Source organism: Vulpes lagopus, chromosome 13, assembly GCF_018345385.1.
Source record: "Vulpes lagopus strain Blue_001 chromosome 13, ASM1834538v1, whole genome shotgun sequence".
NCBI lineage: Eukaryota > Metazoa > Chordata > Mammalia > Carnivora > Canidae > Vulpes > Vulpes lagopus.
Genome location: NC_054836.1, coordinates 9,295,600 through 9,321,513, shown reverse-complemented (window position 1 = coordinate 9,321,513; position 25,914 = coordinate 9,295,600). Strand labels below are relative to the sequence as shown.

At 38.1% G+C, this 25,914-nt stretch overlaps 1 protein-coding gene across 1 annotated transcript; it reads left to right on the top strand.

Moving 5' to 3' along the window:
* Nucleotides 1–12,767: 12,767 nt before the first annotated feature.
* On the top strand, nucleotides 12,768–13,715 carry LOC121474981 (olfactory receptor 2M3-like). The gene has a single exon (XM_041728130.1). It carries the CDS (start codon nucleotides 12,768–12,770, stop codon nucleotides 13,713–13,715), a length of 948 nt encoding a protein of 315 aa, XP_041584064.1.
* Nucleotides 13,716–25,914: the final 12,199 nt, after the last annotated feature.

Here is a 25,914-nt window from a genome sequence, read left to right as displayed (position 1 = left end):
TATTTAAATTATAATATTTAATATTAATATAATTTTATAATTATTATTTAAATAATATTTAAAGCTTTACAGCTTTTCTGAAACAAAAAAACATAGAAAACTTGAACAGACCAATAATTGGTAAAGAAATTGAATCAGTAATCAAAAATTTCTTTTTTTTTTTTTTTTTTTTTTTTTTTTTTTTTTTGTATCAGTAATCAAAAATTTCTTAACAAATAAAAGTACAGAGCTGGATGGCTTCACTGGCAAATTTTATCAAACGTTTGAAAAAGAATTAATAGTCTTTCATGTTCTGTCTCCTAACTCTGGGAAACGAACTAGGGGTGGTGGAAGGGGAGGTGGGCGGGGGGTGGGGGTGACTGGGTGATGGGCACTGAGGTGGGCACTTGACAGGATGAGCGCTGGGTGTTATTCTATATGTTGGCAAATTGAACACCAATAAAAATAAATTTATAAAAATTAAAAAACATAAAAAGAATTAATAGTGATTCTTCTCTGACTGTTCCAAAAAAACAGAGATGAAAAGAGAACTTCCAAACTCATTCTATGAGGTCAGCATTACCCTGATAACTAAATCCAAAGACTCCACTGAATAATAGAACCACAGGCCAATAATCCTGATGTGCATGGATGCAAAAATTCTCAACAAAACACTGGCAAATTGAATCTAGCGGTACATTAAAAGAATCATTCACCATAATCCAATACAATTTATTGCTGGAATGCAAAGTGGTTCAATATTTGCAAATCAATCAACATGATACACCAGGTTAACAAAAGAAAGGATAAGAAACATATGATACTTTTAATAGATACAAAAAAAGCATTTGACAAAGTATAACATTCATTCATAATAAAAGCCTTGAAAAATGAATGTTAAAGGGAATGTATCTCAACATAATAAAGTCCATATACAAAGATCCCATAGCTAATGTCATCCTCAATGGGGAACAAATGAGAAATTTTCTTTGATGGTCAGGGACAAAACAGGAATATCCACTCTCACCATTGTTATACATCATAATATTGGAAGTTGTAGCCACAATAGTCAGAAACAAAAATAAATAAATAAATGGCATCCAAATTGGCAAGAAGTCAAACTTTCACTATTTGTAAATGACAGGATATAAAAAACCCAAAACACTGCACCAAAACATTGCTAGAACTGATACATGGATTTAGAGTTGCAGGATACAAAATCAATGTATAGAAATCTGTTGTATTTCTACACACCCAAAATGAAGCAGCTGAAAGAGGAATCAAGAATCATTCCCATCTATAATCTCATAAAAACTATAAGATACTTAGGAATAAGCCTTAACAAAAAGTTTGAATGTATGTTCTGTGATGAACACTGATGAAAGCAATTGAAAAAGACACAAAGAAATGGGAAAAAATAAACATTATATGCTCATAGATTAGAAGAACAAATATCATTAAAATTAACCAGTGCAATCTATGCATTTAGTGCAACACCCATCAAAATGCCACCAGAATTTTCACAGACCTAGAATAAACAATCCTAACATTTATTTGAAACCACCATAGACCTTGAAAAGCAACCTTGAAAATGAAAAGCAAAGCTGTAGGCATCACATGTACAGAATTCAAGTTATATTACAAAGCTGTAGTGATCAAGACAATATGATAATGGCACAAAGTAAGCAAATAGAGCAATAGAGCAGAATAGAAAAGCTGGAAATGAACCAACAACTTTATGGTCAACTAATCTTTGACAAAGGAGGAAAAAATATCCAATGGAAAAAGACAGTATATGGTCTTGAGAAATGGTGTTGAGAAAACTGGGCAGTAACATACAGAAGAATGAAACTGGACCAATTTCTTACAGCATACACAAAAACACATTCAAAATTAATAAAAGGTCTAAATGTGAGATACGAGGGATCCGTGGGTGGCGCTAGTGGTTTAGCGCCTGCCTTTGGCCCAGGGCGCGATCCTGGAGAAGCAGGATCGAATCCCACGTCGGGCTCCCGGTGCATGGAGCCTGCTTCTCCCTCTCCCTCTGCCTATGTCTCTGCCTCTCTCTCTCTCTCTCTCTCTCTCTCTCTCTCTCTCTCTCTCTCTCTCTCTGTGTGTGTGTGACTATCATAAATAATAAAATAAAAAATTTAAAAAAAAATAAAAATAAATAAATGTGAGATACGAATCCATCAAAATCCTAGAGGATAACACAGGCAACGACATCTTTGACATCAGGCACAGCAACTTCTTTCCAGATATGTCTCCTGAAATTAAGGAAACAAAGGCAAAAATAAGCTATAAGGACTTCATCAAAATAAAAATCTTCTGAACAGCAATGGAAATAATCAACAAACCTAAAAGGCAATCTGCAGAATGGGAGATGATATTTGCAAATGACACTTCTGATAAAGGGTTAGCATCCAAAATATATGAAGAACATATAAAACTCAACACCCTGGGATGCCTGGGTGGCTCAGCTAGTTGAGCGTTTGCCTTCAGCTCAGGTCATAATCCCAGGGTCCTTGGATTGAGCCCCACATCTGACGCATTGATCAGAGGAATCCACTTCTTCCTCTGCCTCTGTCACTACCCCCTGCTTCTGTGCTCTTCCCCTCTCACTCTCAAATAAATAATATATTTTTAAAAACTAAGGTTCATATAGATAGAGCAAAAACTGCTGTTTTTCAAAGAAATAATCATCTAACTAGAAAAATTAACATCAACAGATACTTTTATTAACCTAAAAAGAAAATTCATCAAGATCAGTCTACAAAATTCCTTAGCATTTCTGCTACATCAACAATGGTGATTTAGGGAAAATAAAATACTAGTCACAATGAAAAGTAATTATAAAATACGTATTTTAATGTGACTTAAAATACAAAACATATCCTATATGGATAAAATAAAGGACATGAAAAATGATTAGAATATATATTCTGTGTTCAAGGATGGCACCACAATATTACAACAATGTTGATTCTCTTCAGGAATATATTTTAATATTTATTTTACAGATCTAATATTAATTAGTGGTAAATCATAACTATATACAAATAAACCATTTGGAAACTATTGATCTCAAAACTCAACTCAGAGTATATAGAATCTTAAAATCTGATAAAGGAGAAATTATATATTAAAAGTACAAAAACTGGGGTACCTGGGTGGCTCAGTGGTTGAGTGTCCTGCCTTTGGCTCAGGTCATGATCCTAGGGTCCTGGGATCGAGTTCTGCATCAGGCTCCCCACAGGGACCCTGCTTTTCCCTCTATGTCTCTGCCTCTCTTTGTGTCTCTCATGAATAAATAAATAAAATATTTTAAAAAGTACAAAAATGACTATTAACTTGTTCAATACAAGGAGAAAAATAAATTTATAGTCCTATTGAAATAGATACAGAAAAATGACCCCTGATTGCTTAAAATATTCTATAAGGAACGTTATATTATCGAATTATTTGAAAATAACACAAAATAATCTACTTCTTATAAGGAATGGACAGATTTATTCAACAAAAGATTAAGAAAATCATATTTAATTATGTTAAAATTATGAATACTTGTAAAAGACATCGTGGCCAAAGTTAACACAATGATACAGACTGAAAGAAGATAATCTACATGCCAAAAAACAAACAAAATTATGTAATCTAAAATGTTTAAGAAATTTCTACATATCATTGAGAAGGCTTTATTTTAATTAAGAATCAGAGAAATAGGGCAGCCCCAGTGTCTCAGTGGTTTAGTGCCGCCTTCAGCTCAGGGTGTGATCCTGGAGACCCAGAATCGAGTCCTACATCGGGCTCCCTGTGTGGAGCCTACTTCTCCCTCTGCCGGTGTCTCTGCCTCTCACTGTGTCTCTCATGAATAAATAAATAAATCTTTAAAAAAAGAATAAGAGAAACAAAAATTAGATAACAATAGAGTAGCACTCTGTTAAATAGAATGCAAGACTTCAGAGGCTAAATAATGTTAAATGGTGCAATGAATGTGGGCAGATAAAAATTTTCCAAATTGTCATTTATAACATAGTTGGATGTTGGCATCTTTGGGTGCAGTCTCCTGGCATCAATTAATTTACCTTTAGGATTGAGCAATTGTGTTCATGATCACTTAAACAAAAGTAAATTCTCCTAACAAAAAAAAAAAAAAAAAAAAGTAAATTCTCAGAAATATCTAAATAAGAACATGCAAATAACTTCAAATTGGCTTATGGGTATGAATAACAGGTTCCTCAAAAAAAAAAAAAAACAGGTTCCTCAAAGCAAGTGATTTAACCACAAATTATTTATTTTTAATAACAATGTCTTGATTTAAGCAGTTTGCAATGGAATATAAAATAAGCATTTCCTAATAAATCTTAAATTAAAAATAAAATAAACAATAGATGACATTTTTAATGACATCAAGAATTATTTGTAAGCCATAGAATAAAAAAACAGGTAATTCAGTAATAAATTAATTAATTAAAATAATGACTTCAAATAGATAATTCCATGTATGGGGATAGGAAAAATATTAAATGGCATTATAAATCACTGTAGAACGAGTCCAATGCAAGACATAATTTTGTGAAAATTGGAAAATCTATATAAAAATATGAAATCATACTATTAGTTTGCTTCGAGAAGAGATATGTTAAAGACTTTTAATGCAATTCATTGAAAAGCATATTGGAATGGCCAGTAAATATACAAGACAGCAGTCTAAATCCATAAAAAATGCATATTAATGAAAGACTGATAAACCATTTCTTACGAATAGGTTCACAAATTTCTTTTTAAAGATTTATTTTATTTATTTTAGAGAGATAAAGAGAGCACAAATGACAAGTGGGAGCAGGGGCAGAGCGAGAGGGAGAGAGAGAATCTCAAGCAGACTCTCCATTGAGCAAGGATCCAGACACAGTGCTCTATCTCAGGACTCTGAGAACATGACCTGATCAAAACCGTGCCACTTAATCAATTGAGCTACTCAGGCACTCCAGGTTCAAAAACTCAAAAAAAAAAAAAAAAAGCAAAAACAAATGATTTTGACAAGGTAATGAAGGAAAATGCTCTTTCTCTTTGCATAGCTAGTGAAAATATAAAATCCTGCCAAATATTCCTGCATACAATTGGATGAAATTTTTGAAATTTCAGACATCTTCCTTCTAGGATATTGTTTCTTTCTATCCTATATAACTCCTAAGTGGAGAACATCATTAACAGGATGAAGCATCTTTTTAATAAATTAATTTTTTATTAGTGTTCAATTTGCCAACGTACAGAATAATACCCAGTGCTCTCCCGTCAAGTGCCCCCCTCAGTGCCCGTCACCCATTCACCCCCACCCCCCGCCCTCCTCCCCTTCCATCACCCCTAGTTCGTTTCCCAGAGTTAGGAGTCTTTATGTTCTGTCTCCCTTCCTTATATTTCCCACACATTTCTTCTCCCTTCCCTTATATTCCCTTTCACTATTATTTATATTCCCCAAATGAATGAGAACATACACTGTTTGTCCTTCTCCGATTGACTTACTGCACTCAGCATAATACCCTCCAGTTCCATCCACATTGAAGCAAATGGTGGGTATTTGTCGTTTCTAATGGCTGAGTAATATTCCATTGTATACATAAACCACATCTTCTTTATCCATTCGTCTTTCGATGGACCCCGAGGCTCCTTCCACAGTTTGGCTATTGTGGACATTGCTGCTAGAAACATCGGGGTGCAGGTGTCCCAGCATTTCATTGCATCTGAATCTTTGGGGTGGGGTGGCAGGAAACAACAAATGTTGGAGAGGATTCGGAGAAAAGGGAACCCTCTTGCACTGTTGGTGGGAATGTGAACTGATGCAGCCACTCTGGAAAACTGTGTGGATGTTCCTCAAAGAGTTAAAAATAGACCTGCCCTACGACCCAGCAACAAGACTAAGCATTACCTAGAAGCTGAAGTCAACATTAAGTGAATAGTAGGTTCATAGGAAAGTAATGGCTTAGGACTGGACATGATAAATTTAAGATGTGAAAGGAATATCAAAACAATACAAATAGGAACATTTGGTAGCACCTGGAATTTAGAAAACAATATTAAATGAAGATGTATTAAATGAAGATGTATATCAGTGATTATAAACGTGAACCAAAATAACAAAAACAAAAACAAATGGAAGGACAAGTCTGAAAATCTGGAGGAGTCTAATTATCCACAAAGGAAAAATTAACCAAGTACTAGTATTTGGAGATAATCCAGAGATAACCAGTAATAGAATCCAAATAGAGTAACCGCAAATAGCAAATGTTCAAATAAAGGAAAGAAATTAAAATTGTGTTGAAATCTCCAGTGTAGAAATCTCTAGTCAAATGACTCCCCAAATGGAATCACTTGAATAATAAATTTGGAAATAATTAGCGAATTTTAACGGAGTTCTACTTAGTGGTAATCAAGCCCAAATCTCAATGAGTATCTCTATTCATTTTATTTTAGAATCAGAAAACTGTCTGCCTGTTTGTCATTTAATCTTATGGAGTTAGTAGTGACATACTTTGAAATTACAAAAATAATTTCAAAAAAAGATTTCAAATAGAGTCAAATATATGAATGAGGGAAGAGATACAGGGAGAAATAGAGGTTATACTATAATCTAGAAAGTAAGTGCATTTTATTTTGATCTCAAATAGTATTAATATTCACATTTTCAAAGTAGAGAACTAATTTTATATAAGGACTTAGGAGAAAAAAGTAGGTGATGATGTACATTACTATAATTAAAGACTAGGGACTGGATATCCTGGAGGGATTGCAAGTTGAAATCACAGATGACTAGGAAGAATGTCTTACATGGGTTTTCTCTAGAAATTTAAACGTTTTCAGTTGCTTAGTAAGTAGTTCCATGTCTTCCTAGAAACATCTAGAAGGTAAGTTGAAGGAAGATGGTATATTTATCAAACTGTCCTTCTGAAGTTCAGTAAGCTGGAATTACATCTCCTTCAAAAGCTACATATTAGAAGTTTTGTTACTTTGAAGTCCTTTAGATAGAGAGTTGACCTGCAACTTCTATTTTATATTATCTGTAAAATTAGAGTAATATATCTCTTATATTCAATACAGGGAATTGTAAATGTTAAGTTAAATAGTAACTGTGATGATCCAAAGTAAATGTGAGACATTTAGAGCAATACAAATATTCTAGTTAGGGACTTTTGCAAGACTCCAGTGGATCTACTCTATTCAAGTTTTCAATCACTTGTGAGAATCTTATGGATTCCACCTGTGTGCAAACATCTATTGTTTACTCATTCAATAAAAAATTAAATATAAAAAATTAAATATATAGTTTACCAATAAAGAACCAACAATCTAGTAAGGAAGAGAGAATATTTTTTGAAATAATTGCAAGTAAGTAGCAGTGGGATTACTGGAAGTATAAAAAAAAAAGTGTGATAAGATATGTGCAAAGGTAATTATGATTTAATGAACATACACAGAATGACAGTTTGATGAGGAATTCATAAGAATTAATATATTCTATATTAGAACAACTCTCTGGGGCAGCCTCAGTGGCTTAGCAGTTTAGCGCTGCCTTCAACCCAGGGTGTGATCCTGGAGACCTCGGATCAAGTCCCACACTGGGCTCCTTGCATGGAGCCTGCTTCTCCCTCTGCCTGTGTTTCTGCCTCTGTCTCTCTTCCTCTCTCTCTCTCTCCCTCCCTCTCTCTCTCTCTATCTCTCATGAATAAATAAATAAAATCTTTTAAAAAACCCACAACTCTCTGATGACGGCAAGAGGATAAAGCAATATCTGAAAGGTTAATTAACTTGCCTGATGACACAGGATTTTTTTCATTATTATTTTTTTTATTTATTTATGATAGTCACACACACAGAGAGAGAGAGAGAGGCAGAGACATAGGCAGAGGGAGAAGCAGGCTCCATGCACTGGGAGCCCAATGTGGGATTCGATCCCTGGTCTCCAGGATCACGCCCTGGGCCAAAGGCAGGCACCAAACCGCTGCGCCACCCAGGGATCCCCTGATGACACAGGATTTAGTGGTAGAGCAAGATAGCAAACTCACGTTTATCTGATCTTAAGGTTCATAATATTAGCTTTTTATATAGAGCAGAGGTAGATGCCACACATCTCTAAATTTAATATATGCAGAACTTTCTGTCTACAGAATGAAGAAAGAAACATAAAGAAAGTCACATGTGCACTGATATGATATGATATACAAAGACAAAAGATAGTAGAAGAGGAAAGACATTTTGTCTATTGCTCAGATTCTGAGTAAAATAAAACTCTTTAGTAGGGACCTCAGCTCAGATGTATATTGTATCTTTGGGATCTCTAAGTAGAAATGTGTGAAGTTGGCATTGGGAAATGAAGAACACATGACTTGAAAGAAAGGCTTGAATCACTTTCTGCAATACCTCACAAACAACATCAATAAAGAGATGAAAGTTTGTTCTGAAGAACATCTGAGCCATTTAATGCTTTTGACAAAAAGAGTAATATAATCCAATGGCACTTTGGGGTAAAAACTCAAAAAGTTTGCGTCAAATGATTGAAAAACAGAAAATCAGGTTTATGCATAATGTGCATGGGTGCAGATGCAAATTAGATGTTGCTGTTATTGTTGTTGTTTTGAAGTACTGATGAACTTTTTCAAAAGGAATCAGCAAGCCTTTAGTAAGAAATGGTTTAACCCTCTCTTAGGAGGCAAGAGCAGTTTTTAAGCATCATTTTATATGTAACATAGTGCCTAGTTGTTGTGTCTGGTGGTGGGATCATAATGATCATTCTTTGAATGCAGCACATCTAGCACAGAAATAGGCCCAGTGACCCAATCTGCATTCAATCAACAATCTCTTGCTTTGTTTTTCCTTCCTTTGTTCCTCTCAGTTTCTCTTCAGTCCAAGATTGTTTTTCCTTTATTATTCACTGCTTTTAAGTATTCTATTGTTGCACACTGTCTTTACTTAGCCAACAAGACTCTTCTCTGTTCACCTCACTTCTTTTAATTATCCTTTTAACCTGTAAGTATAAAATATAAATTAACTGTTTAGATACAATTCTGTTATGTTTTTCAAAGTATTTGTGGTGAACAATGACTTTTTATTCCACAATATGAGGATTTGATGATAATTCACAATATTCATAAGTTTGTGAGGAAATTATTAAACTACATATATAGTGAAATAATGTGCATTATATCCTTAATTGCACACATCTAAAATCCATACCAAGCCATCATATATTAGATATATAAAAGAAAATGTATTCCTCTGAATATAATATAACTGAGGCTTTTCTTATGTAAGTTTCAATGGGAGAGGTCTGATTTACTGTTTGGAAATAAGTGCCCTAATGACTATAAAACATTGTTAATCTAGTTTCCTATGAGAGGGAAGTAAAGGAACTGAGAGGTTGTGGTGTGGTTTTTAACAGAAAATAAGGTAATGAAATATAACATAGTAGCATAATATTCTTGTATCCTTTTATTCATGTTCAGCTTGAAGCAATAAAAAATTGGAAAAATTAGATTAGATAGGGTCCACTTACTAAACTTAATACAATACAATATTATTGCTTTATTGATAAATAACAATTCAAGACTTTGTCTCACATATAGAGACCATCTACTCTCGATTAGTCCTACTGTCCCCACACTGCTATTCTTCAGTGGGGTTCCCATATAGACTAAATAAAAAGATGATTTCATTTGTGTGAAGAGACTGTGAAGAGGCATAGTATTAAAATACACCAGAGTTTGTTACTGCACATGGATTATAAAACAGTTATGAGCAGAAAATGGGATGGTAAATGAGATCTAATCATAGAGCCAGTCCCTGTCATTTCCTAATAATGGAGACAAGGGCATCACAGTACTAAGTGACTCCAACACTTCCTTAAGCAATTTCTCTTTGATAAGCTATTCCAAAGAAATTTGCTTTATTTGTTTGAATATAGAATAAACTGCTGGATGGCTGCAGTATTTCAGTTCCTCTGATAATCCCAGCTGTGTCAATAGGATTGGAGCTTCACAGCAGTATATGGCCCTAATTAAGCAGGAATATAAAAAAGAAGAAATTAGATACAGATTTTAAAAAGGCACGTGCTCCATGGAGTTTCTCAGGCTCTGTAGGTTTCTTGGCATTCCCAATCTCCTAAAGACTAGTTAATTATGTAATTCTGGTCCAACTTGAAAAAGCCAATGGATCTGACATTTTGTGTATATTCAAGGATGAAGCACAATTGCTTAAAATCACACCGTGTAGAAAAAAAATAACCAAAGATCTGTTAGAATTAAATGAATCAGACTATTTGGGGGTGCTAAGGCTTCTAAGATTAAATAAGCAGCCCAATAAAGCTTTTCTCCTTTTGATATTTGTCTCCCAGATCAGCAACCCATTTCCCAGCCATGATACAAAGTTTAGTAAATCATCCAGGCCAGCACACAATACAGGACTCCCAAACCAACAATCCTCTGAGAAACAGGAGGACTAGAGCAGAAAAGAAGACATCTGAAACACAAAATGAAAATCACAATCATTTCTTATAAAAAAAGTTTTGATTCACTAAGTATCTATTGAATATGACTCATTAAATCTCTGCTTTCATTTACTTTACATACTAATGAAGAAATACAGACAAAAATCAGATAAATCAGAGTCCTGTTGGATGGGAGAAATACTAAGGACAATAAAAACAAAACAATATTTAGAGAGAGGCCATAAGAGCTTTATGAAACAAAGTGCATAAAAGAGCCTGAAAGTAGTGAGGGATTGGTCTAAAGAATAGAAAATGGTCAGAGAGAACATCCAGCACAAACACACATTAGAGCATTCCAAGAATGTTCCAGAAATGAGAAAGCCAGTGTGGCTGGTGGTAAGTGAGCCAAAGAGTAGGTAGATACAGGAGATGACGGTACGGCTGTAATAGGTTCTATTTTGTGCACACGAAAGACAACATGCTCTATTATTTATGTGAAATCAAGGCAAAATATCAGGAAAAACATAAACTTTAGAGATATTTATTAAATTATAGGTTGCATGTGGGGGGTGATGGACTATGAAAGAATGTGATGAAATTTTTTGGAAAACATCAGGTATTTTTATCTGAGTTAGTAACAGGTTCAAACATGTATTACATTTCATCCATGGTATATTTAAGATGAATTCAGTCAATTCACCTTTCTAAATGTATGCTTCGCTTACATAAAGAGTTTGTACAAATGTCAGGAGACAACAGCATAATATTGCCATATTATTATTTTTTAATAAATTAATTTTTATTGGTGTCCAATTTACCAACATACAGAAAAACACCCAGTGCTCATCCCGTCAAGTGTCCCCCTCAGTGCCCGTCACCCATTCCCCCCACCCCCCGCCCTCCTCCCCTTCCCCCTTCCACCACCCCTAGTTCGTTTCCCAGAGTTAAGAGTCTTTATGTTCTGTCTCCCTTCCTGATATTTCCCATACATTTCTTCTCCCTTCCCTTATATTCCCTTTCACTATTATTTTAAATTATAGTTTGTCAAGTAAAATACATTTTCAGTAAATCTGGCACAAGTACATGGACACTTTTCATTTTCTAAAGCCTAAAACTGAAACACCAAACACACTTTTCTAAACGACTCTCAGAGTAGAGAAAGCCCATACAAATACAAAGAAAGAAACCCAGTGCCTTGATCATTGAAGAGAGAAACAAGAGACTTAAAAAAGTGATTGTGAAAATAGGAAATCAAAAATATGCTACTGTGTAGGTGAAGAAATCCCCTGCAAGAGTCTTGCTAAGGGCATGAGAGAGATCAATTTTATACAAGAGAGAATAGTCTAAAGATAAAGTAGGAGCCATCTCTCTTTTCTTCAATAGTATTCATTTAAAAAATACTCACATGTTACAAACTATATTCAACATTACATTTTGTATTGTACGTTACAAATATGGTCTCATTTGTCTTAAGAGCACTCTACAATATCAATATTCACTATATTCAATATCAAATACTAGTGGAAAATGAGGCTTGGAGAATTAATCTAAGATTACACAGGAACATAATGTTTGAGCTGTTTGGACTATGCTCTTTCACTGTAACTAGCCAGCTTCACCAGTACAATGACCCGTACCAGAATATCTCATGGGTACACCAGATTTTAAGAGATGGAGTAAGAGATGGGCATATTGGTGAGGAAGTGTTTTCTCTACAAATTACCATTATTTTCAATAAGTATTATTTAAGGTACTTCTAACTGATGATTTCTTAATGTCTTCTGTTTACTTGATGTTTGAGTAGTCCCATTTCATTTCCACTAGTACATAATCCTTCTACACTTTGGTAGAAAAAAATTGTATCATAGGGTGATATGCTATATTCAATGGAAAAAACACAATGGAAAATCTCATTGACTTCCTAGCAATTGATGAGTCTTCTTGTGACTCTTAGTGTATTTCCTAAGGGACTATCCATAGTATATAGCTGAGCTGACTTAGTTGCTAAAAATTAGATTATATGCATCTTGGGAAACTCTCTACGTTTTAATGATGAAACTTATTATATGTGTTATCTACACTTATTTCTAAAAATCACATCAAGCTAACAATAAACTTTAATATTCCTAGGCTGTAAATTGAAAAAAATATACTGAGAAAAATATTTTTCCATATATATATATATATATATATATATATATATATATATATATATTATAGTGGTGATTTAAGCTAGAAATCCTTGATATTTCCATGACAGAGTCTTGACCACTGTTTGCATGTTATATTCTCTACAGTGAGTATATTTATCATGGCATGGGGGAATCAGACCTTCAACTCAGGCTTCATCCTGCTGGGAATCTTCAATTACAGCCCCACCCACATCTTCCTCTTCTCCCTAGTCTTGGGCATCTTTACAGTGGCCTTCATGGGAAACACTGCTATGATTCTCCTCATCTACCTGGACACTCAGCTCCATACACCCATGTACTTCCTCCTCAGCCAGCTCTCTCTGATGGACCTCATGCTTGTCTGCACCACTGTACCCAAGATGGCCTTCAACTATATGTCTGGCAGCAAGTCCATTTCTCTGGCTGGCTGTGGAGCCCAGATTTTCTTCTATGTGTCCCTGCTTGGAGCAGAATGTTTCCTGTTGGCTACAATGGCCTATGACCGTTACGTTGCCATTTGTCACCCATTACGATACTCAATTCTCATGAACCAGAAAATCTATTGTGTTATGGTTGTTTCTTCCTGGACCATTGGCTTTCTTGATGGTATAATTGTCATTGCAGTTGCACTTTCCTTCCCATATTGTGGAACCCGGGAAATACCCCACTTTTTCTGTGATGTCCCTGCTCTTCTCACTCTCTCATGTACTACTACATTGCTCTTTGAAAGGTTAATGTTTATTTGCTGTATAATTATGCTTCTCTTTCCTGTAGCAGTAATCATTGCTTCCTATGTTCGTGTTATTGTGGCTGTCATTCACATGGGGTCTGGAGAGGGACGACAAAAAGCCTTTGCCACATGTTCCTCCCACCTCATGGTGGTGGGAATGTATTATGGAGCAGCTATGTTCATATATATGCGGCCTGTTTCTGATCGTTCCCCCACCCAGGACAAGATGGTGTCAGCCTTCTACACGATCCTCACTCCCATGCTGAATCCCCTCATCTATAGCCTCCGCAACAAGGAAGTATCCAGAGCATTCATGAAGATGTTGGGGAAGAGCAAGTCTGAAGAGCAAATTGCCTAATTAACTTTTTTCTATCTACTTTATGCTGAAATCTATGCATTCAACTGATAGAATTCAGCACCCAATATTTACCTATCTTTGTATCAAAAGTTTTACAGACAAGTACACAAGATTTAGAAAACGAAAATCTGTGAGCATGCTTTTTTCATTGAATATTATATTTCTTTCATTACAGAAATTTCAAATGATGACTATAGGTAAATATTTGCTATAATATGCACAATTGTATCATCTGTGTTATGCAATACCAGTTAACAATGGAGAGATACTGGCCAATCATAATACCAAATAATGTTATAATAAAACAAAGCACTGATAACCTTTTCTTTTTAATAAATAGTTTTACATTTGTCCGATTAACATTCTTCAGAGTCCAATATCATACCTTGGATTAATCAGTTTGTTAAAATGAATAATAAGCTTAATTATATACCAAGTTATAAATTTATAAGATTATTATAAAAATTAACATACTTTACCTAGATAAAGAGGCATCAGAATGATGATTAAGCATATTGAGTCTACCTTGTAATGGACATTGTCCTTCTTCAGGATATCAGAGGATTAGGGAACTTGTATTTATTTCCTTTTTCTATAGACATCAGCCTTTTATATGGGAGACTGAAATGTGATTCCTCAAAGTTTGGTCTTTTCATTTTTAAATGTCTTGATCATTATAGGGGTTTTGTGCTATAAGGAAAAGTGATCAATATTGTAAATAGCAAATTTTAGGTTTTCTGAAGTCTGTATTTTTTTTTAATAAATCACATGTCATATGTAGCATCGCTATACATAGTGTTGTAATGATATGAAATATAGTGCAATTCTGGGGATTCTTTTGGGGTTTTTTTAAATAAATTTATTTTTTATTGGTGTCCAATTTGTCAACATACAGGATAACACCCAGTGCTTATCCCGTCAAGTGCCCTTTCAGTGCCTGCCACCCAGAGGATTCTTTTGTTTTATGAAGAACAACTGCTATTTGAATTTTAACTATTTTCTTAAAACTCCATTGTAATGAAACTGAATTACTTTTCCTTTGCTGCATAGCAAGTGAAACACAAACTCAGTAGCTCTAAATAACAATTGTTTATTTAGCCCAGTATAGATAAGTAGGAATTCTTGCATGGTTAGCCTGGGTTTTCTGCTTAAGGTGTCACAAGGTGGCAATCCAGGTGTTGGCCGAGGGTGCAGTTATATATAAGGCTCAGGGTCATCTTGCAAACTCATATGGCTGTTGAAATAATTCATTTATTTGCACCTGAAAAATCTTTATCTGACTTCTTCAAGGCCAGCAGGAGAACCTGTCACCTAAAGAAAAGCCTAAATCCTCTTTTAAAGGTCTGCCAACTGGTTAAGACAAACCAACTCAAGATAATCTACATTACATAACTTGAAATTGATTTATTTGGGATCTTAGGTACATTTCACTCTCTCCTTATATAATAACCTAATCATAGGATAAATGCCAGGAAGAAAAAATCATAGGGAAAGTTTAGCATACTACCTACTATATACACCCACATAACTTTCAGGCTCCCATTTATAAAAGGCATAACAAGGTAGTTACAGTAACTTTTTCCTCAAACACAGGTTTGCTATTATTAAATACATGTTTCACATCTCATATTGTTGACAGATTTGAGAGTTAGTTAAAGATGGGGCAAGAAAGGGCTACCCTCACTACTGTGAATTGGGAATATTAAGGGTGATTATCCCTGAGTGCCATTTATCATTTCATCTTTCCACTAATGACTTAAAACTGCTAGGAAGAATATAACATGATCAATAGACATACATTCTCTAATGACTAAAAAAATAACATAAATAAAATTTTGTGTATTCAAACCAACACTACAAGTTTGGTAGGGATATGAAGTGAAGGTTTTCATTACAGCAAAATCCTCATAAGCATCATATAGATTTCTAATTTACATAGAGTTTAAAGGTAACATATTTATGTCTTAATTTTTGTGGTAAAACGCGTATGCAGTATTGTGGAAAAATAAGTGTTTTTTATTCCTTGGTGGAACCGTGTGTTGCTAAATTCTTCCATGAAGGCAATTTAGCCTTACTCATCTAGATATGTAATTTTTTGTAGCTTTGAACTTTTTAAAGATTTTATGTATTTATTCGTGAGAGACACAGAGAGAGGCAGAGACACAGGCAGAGGGAGAAGCAGGCTCTATGCAGGGAGCCGATGTGTACTCAATCCTGGGACTCCAGAATCACGCCCTAAGCCAAAGGCAGACGCTTGACCTCTGAGCCACTCAGGCATCCTTGAACAAATATTTTCTAAGTTAAAATATTATCTTTAATAATTAACAGTCTAATATTGACATACAAGTAAGGAAAGGAGAAAAAATATAAACAATATATATGACCAATTGTAGAAGGATTGAATAAATACTATATAAACTTCTACCTTTATTGTCAATTTCATACTAACATTGTGTAATTCATGATTCCTAAATAAAAAAATCTGTGTGCCTGACCATCTTTTTTTTTTAAGATTTTATTTATTTATTCATGAGAGACATAGAGAGAGGCGGAGACACAGACAAAGGAAGAAGCAGGTTCCCTGCAGGGAGCCCAATTTGAGACATGATCCTGGGCCTCCTGGATCATGACCTGAACCAAAGGCAGACACTCAACAACTGAGCCACCTAGGCATCCCAAATCTTGAGATTCTTCATGGTCTTTCCAGTCATTACTAGGTAATAGGTACTATTTCCCCAAAGCCCTTATCAGTAAATGGGCTGGTCTATCCACTTTTTTCACTTACAGATATTTGGGAATAAAAATTATGGTTAGATCAAACCATATTGTATTCCAATGATTTCCATACCTTGATTTTATTGGAAAATCACTTTTATATACTGGGTAAAATCTGTTTTCTCATTATTAAACATATACATTAACTAGATGATTTAAGTATCAATGACTTCCTTTGGTTCTACATCAGCTGAGATGATTTCTTATGATGTGTTTGGTTTTCCTGCCTCATTTGCTCCCTTATTCCTTCCCTCACCCCTTTTTATACCAATTCCATTTTCTCCTTTCCTGTCCTAAGTCCTAACTTTCTTTTTCCTTCCCATTCACACATTGTGTTTCAGCTGACTACTCCACATTCACAGTATTCTGTTCCTATGTCTGCCTTTATATCTTTGCTCTTGCTATAAAAGGGATTCTCATGAAGAAACATACACAGATGTTTACAAGATTGACTTACAGTTATCTGGTAAAACATCCTGAAATCAATCTAATAACTAATTTGTAAGTGCATATTGGAAGCTTTCAGTCGGGCACTGATGTATGGAGGTAACTGATATAAAAAGGGTTTACTGGTGATTTTCAAGATATACAATGTCAAGAGATGGCATATATTCTAGATATTGTTATTTTAAAAAAGATATTATTTATTTATTCATGAGAGACACAGAGAGAGTGAGAGAGAGGTAGAGACACAGGAGGAAGAAGCAGGCTCCATGCAGGGAGCTCGACGCAGGATTCAATCCTGGGTCTCCAGGATCAGGCTCTGGGCTGAAGGCAGTGCTAAACTGCTGAGCCACCTGGGCTGCCCCATATATTCTAGATATAAAAGGCAGCTGTATTTAGCTAGCAGGAAGAAATTGAAATAAAAGGGAGAATATGAGCATCATAGCAAATATAGGAAATCTAGGGAATGGGAGCAGATATTTGCCAATGTCTTATCAGATAAAAGGGAATTTTCATAAATCTATAAAGAACTTATCAAAATCAACACCCAGAAAAGCAAAAAATCCAATGAAGAAATGAGCAGATGTGAATAGACATGCCTCCAAAGAAGACCTACAAATGGCGAGCAGAAACGTGAAAAAATGCTCAACATCACTCAGAATCAGAGAAATACAAATCAAAACCACAATGAGATACCACATCACAACAGTCAGAATGGTTAAAATGAACAACTCATGAAATAATAGATGTCAAGGATGTAGAGAAAGGAGAAGACTTTTACATTGTTGGTGGTAATGCAAACTGGTGCAGACACTCTGGAAAACAGTAAGAAGCTTCCTCAAAAATTTAAAAATAGGGGCACCTGAGTAGCTCAGTGGTTGAGCATCTGTCTTTGGCTCAGATCATGATCCCAGAGCCCTGGGATTGAGCCCTAAATCAGGATCCTTTCTTACACACATGAAACCCAGTTATAGCTTTACTCATGAATTTCCTCTACTCAAATAATGTGAGATATTAAAACCATAATGTTGTATTAAAGAATTGAAATGTAGAGTTCTTATTTGAAGTTCCTCTTATCCGTGGGGTTGATAAAATCTCAGCAATAGTTGATGGTGGTGCAGCTCTTAACTAAATAGAGGCACTAAGAGAGACAAATGAAATGGGGTGGCACATGGTAAGATAAGACATACAAAATACAGAATAAGGGGCAAGATGGCGGAGGAGTAGGGTCCCCAAATAATCTGTCCCCACCAACTTACCTAGATAACTTCCAAATCATCCTGAAAACCAATGAATTTGGCCTGAGACTTAAAGAGAGAACAAGTTGAACACAACAGAGAGAAGAGTTTGCGCTTATAACAAGGTAAGAAGATGGAAATAATAAATAAGAAAGAGTTGAGTAGGGGACGGGCCAGCAAGGAGCCAGACTAATGCTGGGCACAGACAGCCTCCAGGACAGGAAAGCCCAGTCCCTGAGAGGCAGGAACTTTAAAAATCCACACCAGATTCTTCCTGGATGGAAAGGTGCTTAGCTCGGAAACCAGGCAAAACCACAGGAAAGCAGTGGAGCCTCCAGGTTCGCAGGGTCACTAAGAGAGGAAGTGCACCCGAGGGAGAGGCCCACAGACTGTGGGCCGAGCTCAGTAAAGGGCGGGAGTGCGTGCCCAATGGGTCGTCGGGAGAAGCTCAGGTCAGCTCCGTTCGGAGGGGGCTGCGCCCTGCATCTTTCAGGAGCAGCGGCCCGGGAGCCTGATTCCAGCAGCACAGGCCCCAGATCCCAGGGCGCCGAGCAGACACAGCCCAAGATCCGGTGCTCCCTCCAGAAACAGCAAGGGCAGGGTGGGCACAGGACAGAGGGTGCTCCTGCCGCTGGGAGCCGCCAAGCTGTCCAGGTCAGCGACCCTGCCCCCAGGAGCATCCGGCCAGTGCAAACTGAGAGACTGCGGGAGTTACTGTGGGAGCGGACTCCAGGGCTGGACATCAGACTACCACCAGCGCTGTTGTTACTCCAGGTGTCACCCTGTGTCTGGGATGGAGCGGGGCTGCCAGGAACAGGGGCCTCACAGGATAAAGAGCTCCCACTGAGCCATGCACCTGGCAGGGGATGGAGCAGCTCCCCCAGGGGCACACACATGAGAATCAGCACAGCAGGACCCTCCCCCAGAAGACCAGCTAGACGGACAGGGGAAAAACAAATTATTGACCCAGCAGCATTGTAAAGTTCCAAAGGAGGTAGAGGGATTTATGATATATAGAACCCGAGGATACTCCTTGTTTTGTTTTGTTTTTTTTCCTTCATTTTTCAAGTACAACTCATTTTTAATCACTCAGCACTGAGCAAATTGACTAGAAAGAAGAACTCACCACAAAAGAAAGAAACGGAAACAGTCCTCTCTCCCACAGAGTTACAGAATTTGGATTACAATTCGATGTCAGAAAGCCAATTAGAAGAACAATTATAAAGCTACTGGTGGCTCTGGAAAAAAGCATGAAGGATTCAAGAGACTTCATGACTGCAGAATTTAGATCTAATCAGGCTGTAATTAGAAATCAAATGAGATGCAATCCAAACTGGAGGTCCCAACAACGAGGGACAATCAGGTAGAAGAACAAGTTAGTGACATAAAACACAAGGTGATGGCAAGGAAGGAAACTGAGAAAAAAAGAGAAAACCAATGAAAAGATCTTGAGGAAAGGTTAAGGGAAATAAATGACAGCCTCAGAAGGAAAAAATCTACATTTAATTGGGGTTCCAAAGAGGGCTGAAAGAGACAGAGGACCAGAAAGCATATTTGAACAAATCATAGCTGAGAATGTCCCTAACTTGGGGAGGGAAAGAGGCATTCAGATCCAGGAGATAGAGAGATCCCCCCTAAAATCAATAAAAACTGTTCAACACCCCGAAATCTAATAGTGAAACTTGCAGACTCCAAAGAGAAAGAGAAAATCCTTAAACCAGCAAGAGACAAGAGATCCCTAAGGTATATGGGGAGAAGGATTATGTTAACAACAGATCTCTCCACAGAGACCTGGCAGGCCAAAAAGGGCTGGGAGGATATATTCAGGGTCCTAAATGAGAAGAACATGCAGCCAAGAATACTCTATCCAGCAAGGCTCTCTTTCAGAATAGAAAGAGAGATAAAGAGCTTCCAAGACAGGCAGAAACTGAAAGAATATGTGACCACCAAACCAGCTCTGCAAGAAATACTAAGGGGGACTCTGTTAAAGAAAGAGCAAGTCCAAGGAAATATTCCACAAAAACATGGACTGAATAGGTCACATAATGACACTATATTCATATCTTTCAATAGTAACTCTGAACGTGAATGGATTTAATGATCCCATCAAAAGACGCAAAGTTTCAGACTGGATAAAAAATCAAGACCCATCTATTTGCTGTCTACAAGAGACTCATGTTAGGCAGAAGGACATCTACAGCCTGAAAATAAAAGGTTGGAGAACCATTTACCATTCAAATGGTCCTCAAAAGAAAGCAGTGGTAGCAATCCTCATGTCAGATAAATTAAAGCTTATCCCAAAGATTGTAGTAAGAGATGAAGAGGGACACCCTATTATACTTAAAGGATCTATCCAACAAGAGGACCTAACAATCATGAATATTTATGTCCCTGTGTGGGAGCTGCCAAGCATATCAATCAATTAATAACTAAAGTAAAGACATACTTAGATAATAATACATTAATACTGGGAGACTTCAACTTAGTGCTTTCTGCAAATGACATATGTTCTAAGCAAAACATCTCCAAGGAAACAAGAGCTTAAATTATACACTACACCAGATGGATTTCACATATATTTACAGAACCTTATATCCCCCCAAAAATTGAATACATATTCTTCTTAAGTGCACATGGAATATTATCCAGGATAGACCACATACTGGATCACAAATCAGGTTTCACCGATACCAAAAGATTGGGATTGTCCCCTGCATATTTTCAGACTATAATGCTTTGAAACTAGATCACAAGAAATTCAGAAGAAATTCAAAAACGTGGATGTTAAAGACCATCCTGCTAAAAGATGAAAGTGTTAACCAGTAAACTAGAGAAGAATTTAAAACATTCATGGAAACTAATGAGAATGGAGATACAACTACTCAAAATTTGGGATACAGCAAAAGCAGTTCTGAGAGGAAAATACATCGCAATATAAGCATCCTTCAAAAAATTGGAAAAAAAACCTCAAATACACCAGCTAACTTTGCACCTAATGGAATTGGAGAAAGAAGAGCAAATAAAACCTACACCAAGCAGAATAGGAGAGTTAATAAAGATTTGAGCAGAGCTCAATAAAATAGAAACCAAAAGAACTATAAAACACATGAACAAAACCAGGAGTTGGTTCTTTGAAAGAATTAATAAGATAGATAAACCATAAGCCAGCCTTATTAAAAACAAAAGAGAAATTACTGAAATTAATAAAATCATGAATGAAAAAGGAGAGATCAGAACCAATACCAAGGAAATACAAGTTATTTTAAAAACTTATTATGAGCAGCTATATACCAATAAATTAGGCAATCTAGAAGAAATCGATGCATTTCTGGAAAACCACAAATGACCAAAACTGGAACAGGTATAAATAGAAAACCTGAACAGGCCAGTAACCAGAGAGAAAATGGAAGCAGTCATCAAAAGCCTCCAAAGACACAAAAGTCCAAAGCCAAATGGCTTCACAGGGATTTTCAATCAAACATTTAAAATAGAAATAATACCTATTTTACAATAGCTGTTCTGAAAGATAGAGATTCCATCTCTTTCTATTGGAGATTTCATTGGAAGTATTCCTACTTCTCTCTATTGGAATACTTACATTGGAAGTATTCCTACTTCCAATCTCATTCTATGAAGCCAACATCACCTTAATTCCAAAACCAAAGACCCACCAAAATGGAAGTATAAACTAATATTCCTCATGAACACAGATGCAAAAATTCTCAACAAGATACTAGTCAATAGGATCTGATAGTACATTAAGAAGATTATTCACCATGACCAAGTGGGATTTATCACCAGGATGCAAGGCTGGTTCAACACTCGTAAAGCAATCATTGTGATAGATCACATCAACAAGAGAAAAAACAAGAACCATAGGATCCTCTCAATAGATGCAGAGAAAGCATTCGACAAAATGCAGCATCCATTCCTGATCAAAACTCTTCAGAGTGTAGGGATAGAGGGAACATTCTGCAGCATCTTAAAAGCCATCTACGAAAAGCCCACAGCAAATATCATTCTCAATGGGGAAACACTGGGAGCCTTTCCCCTAAGATCAGGAACATGGTAGGGATGTCCACTCCCACCACTGCTATTCAGCATAGTACTAGAAGTTCCAGCCTAAGCAATCAGGCACCAAAAAGAAATAAAAGGCATTCAAATTGGCAGAGAAGAAGTCAAACTCTCCCTCTTCGCAGATGACAAGTTAATGTTCATAGACAACCCAAAGGACCCCACCCCAAGATTGCTAGAATTCATACAACATTTTGGCAGTGTGGCAGGATACAAAATCAATGCCCAGAAATCAGTGGTATTTCTATACACTAACAATGAAACTGAGGAAAGAGAAATTAAGGAGGAAATCCCAGTTACAATTGCACCCAAAAGCATAGCATACCTGGAAATAAACCTAATCAAAACGGTAAAAGACCTATACCTTAAAAACTACAGAACACTTCTGAAAGAAATAGAGGAAGACAAAGAGATGGTAAAATATTCCATGCTCATGGATTGGTGGGAATGTGAACTGGTACAACCATTCTGGAAAACTGTGTGGAGGTTCCTCAAAGAGTTAAAAACAGAACTGCATATGACCCAGCAATTGCACTGCTGGGGATTTACCCCAAAGATACAGATGCAGTGAAAGACCGAGACACTTGCACCCCGATGTTTATAGCAGCAATGTCCACAAAAGCCAAACTGTGGATGGAGCCTTGGTCTCCATCGAAAGATGAATGGATAAAGAAGATGTGGTCTATATATACAATGGAATATTCCTCAGCCATTAGAAATGACAAATACCCCCTTTTGCTTCATGTGGATGAAACTGCAGGGTATTATGCTGAGTGAGATAAGTCAATCGGAGAAGGACAAACATTATATGGTCTCATTCATTTGGGGAATATAAAAAAAAAGTAGTGTAAGGGAATAAAGGGGAAAGGAGAGAAAATGAGTGAAAATATCAGTGAGGCTGACAAAACATGAGAGACACCTAACTCTGGGAAACAAACCAGGGGGTGGAAAATGAGGTGTGGGGGTGGGGTTACTGCGTGACGGGTACTGAGGGGGACACTTGACAGAATAAGCACTGGGTGTTATGCTATATGTTGGCATACTGAATTCCAATTAAAAATATATCCAAAAAAAGATAATTTAATAATACTATTAACAGTCCTATGCTAAGACATTTGATAACATACATGAAATAAACATCTTGCTTTAATACACATTGTGGTAAAACTCACACAAAAATAAACATACAATCTTAGTGTGTCTATAACATATTAAATAATTTGCACCAATAATCAATAACTTTCCAAAATAGAAAGAAACAAGCCTAGAAATGGTTCAGTGGTATATTTTAGTGAACATTTATGGAAGAATTTATGTTAATTCTCTTCAATCACCTACAGCCTATAGAAGGAAAGGGACTACTTCATAAGTCATTTTATGAGATCAGCATTCTCTAATGCTAAAACCCAACAAAACGTTTCAAGAAAAAGAAACTACTGGGGGATCCCTGGGTGACTCAGCAGATTAGTGCCTATCTTCAGCCCAGGGCGTGATCTTGGAGTCCCATGTCAGGCTCCCTGCATGGAGCCTGCTTCAACCTCTCCCTGTGTCTCTGCCTCTCTCTTTCTCTGTGTCTCTCATGAAAAAAAATAAATAAAATCTTTAAAAAAAGAAACTATAGACCAATATCTTTCATGAATATTTTTCTAAAAATATTCTATTAAATATAATTCAACAATGTATAAGCTTAATTAAACATTGTGACTTAATGGGATTTATTTTAGGTATGTAGGTCTGATTGAACCTTCAAAAATAAATTAATACAATTAATCACATCAACAAACTAAAGTAGAATAACACAATCATATAAATATACACAGATATTTTTTGGTAAAATTAAGCACTTGATTTTACATAATAAATACTCTTAAACAAGGATACAGAATTCCTTCAACTGTTTAAGAACATCTGCAAACGGGGGAGGGGCAAGATGGCGGAGGAGTAGGGTCTCCAGGTCACCTGTCCGCAGCAAATTACCTAGAAAACCATCCAATCATCCTGAAAACCTACGAATTCGGCCTGAGATTTAAAGAGAGACCAGCTGGAACGCTACAGTGAGAAGAGTTCGCGCTTCTATCAGGTAGGAAGACGGGGAAAAAGAAATAAAGGAACAAAAGGCCTCCAAGGGGGAGGGGCCCGCGAGGAGCCGGGCTGAGGCCGGGGCGAGTGTCCCCAGGACAGGAGAGCCCCGTCCCGGAGGAGCAGGAGCTGCACCGACCTTCCCCGCGGAAAGGGGCTCCCCGGGAATTGGAGCAGGATCCCCAGAAAGGCGGGGACGCCCTCGGGCTCCCTGGGACAGTAACAGAGGAACTGCGCCCCGGGAGATGCGCCGAGCTCCCTAAGGGCTGCAGCGCTCGGCGGGGCCCGGAGCAGCTCGGAGGGGCTCGGGCGGCGGCTCCGCGGAGGGGGCTGCGCGGCTCCGGGAACAGCTCGGAGGGGCTCGGGCGGCGGCTCCGCGGAGGGGGCTGCGCGGCTCCGGGAACAGCTCGGCGGCGGCGGCTCCGCGGAGGGGGCTGCGGGGCTCCGGGAACAGCTCGGAGGGGCTCGGGCGGCGGCTCCGCGGAGGGGGCTGCGCGGCTCGGGGAGCAGCTCGGCGGCGGCGGCTCGGGCAGAGGAAGAAGCTCCGCGCAGAGGGGGCTGCGCGGCTCCGGGAACAGCTCGGAGGGGCTCGGGCGGCGGCTCCGCGGAGGGGGCTGCGCGGCTCCGGGAACAGCTCGGCGGCGGAGGCTCGGGCGGAGGAAGAAGCTCCACGGAGGGGGCGGCGCGGCTCCGGGAACAGCTCGGAGGGGCTCGGGCGGCGGCTCCGCGGAGGGGGCTGCGCGGCTCCGGGAACAGCTCAGCGGCGGCGGCTCGCGCAGAGGAAGAAGCTCCGCGCGGAGGGGGCTGCGCGGCTCCGGGAACAGCTCGGAGAGGCTCGGGCTGCGGCTCCGCGGAGGGGGCTGCACCGCCGGGAGCGCGAATCCAACAGCGCAGGCCCCGGAGCACAGGGCGCCGGGACACAGCCCAGGATCCGGCCTCCCCCGGGACAGGCAGAGGCCGGGAGGGCCCAGGACAGCAAGGACGCTCCTGCCTGGAACTGAGCAGATCAGCGGCCCCGCCCCGGAGCCCCCAGGCCCTGCAGAAGGAGAGCCCCGGAGCTACTGCGGGGGCTGGATCCAGGGTCCCAGAGCTGCCCCCGCCACTGTGGCTTCCTCCCGGGGCCTCACGGGGTCAACAACCCCCACCGAGCCCTGCACCAGGCAGGGGCAGAGCAGCTCCCCCAAGTGCCAACACCTGAGAATCAGCACAGCAGGCCCCTCCCCCAGAAGACCAGCGAGACGGACCAGTTCCAAGGGAAGTCAAGGGACTTAAACTACACAGAATCGGAAGATACTCCCCCGTGGTTTTTTTTGTTTTTTGTTTTTTTGTTTTTGTTTTTGTTTTTTTTTGTTGTTTTTTTTTTGTTTTGTTTTGTGCTTTTTTTTCTCTCTTTCTTCTTGATTTCTGATTGCTTCCCCCACCCCCCCTTTTTTCTTTTTTCTCCTTTCTTTCTTTTTCTTTCTTTTTCTTCTCTTTTTCCCCTATTTTTTTCTTCTTTCTCTTTTTTCTTTTTCTCTTTTCTTTCCTTCTCTCTCTTTTTCTCCTTTTCTCAATACAACTTGTTTTTGGCCACTCTGCACTGAGCAAAA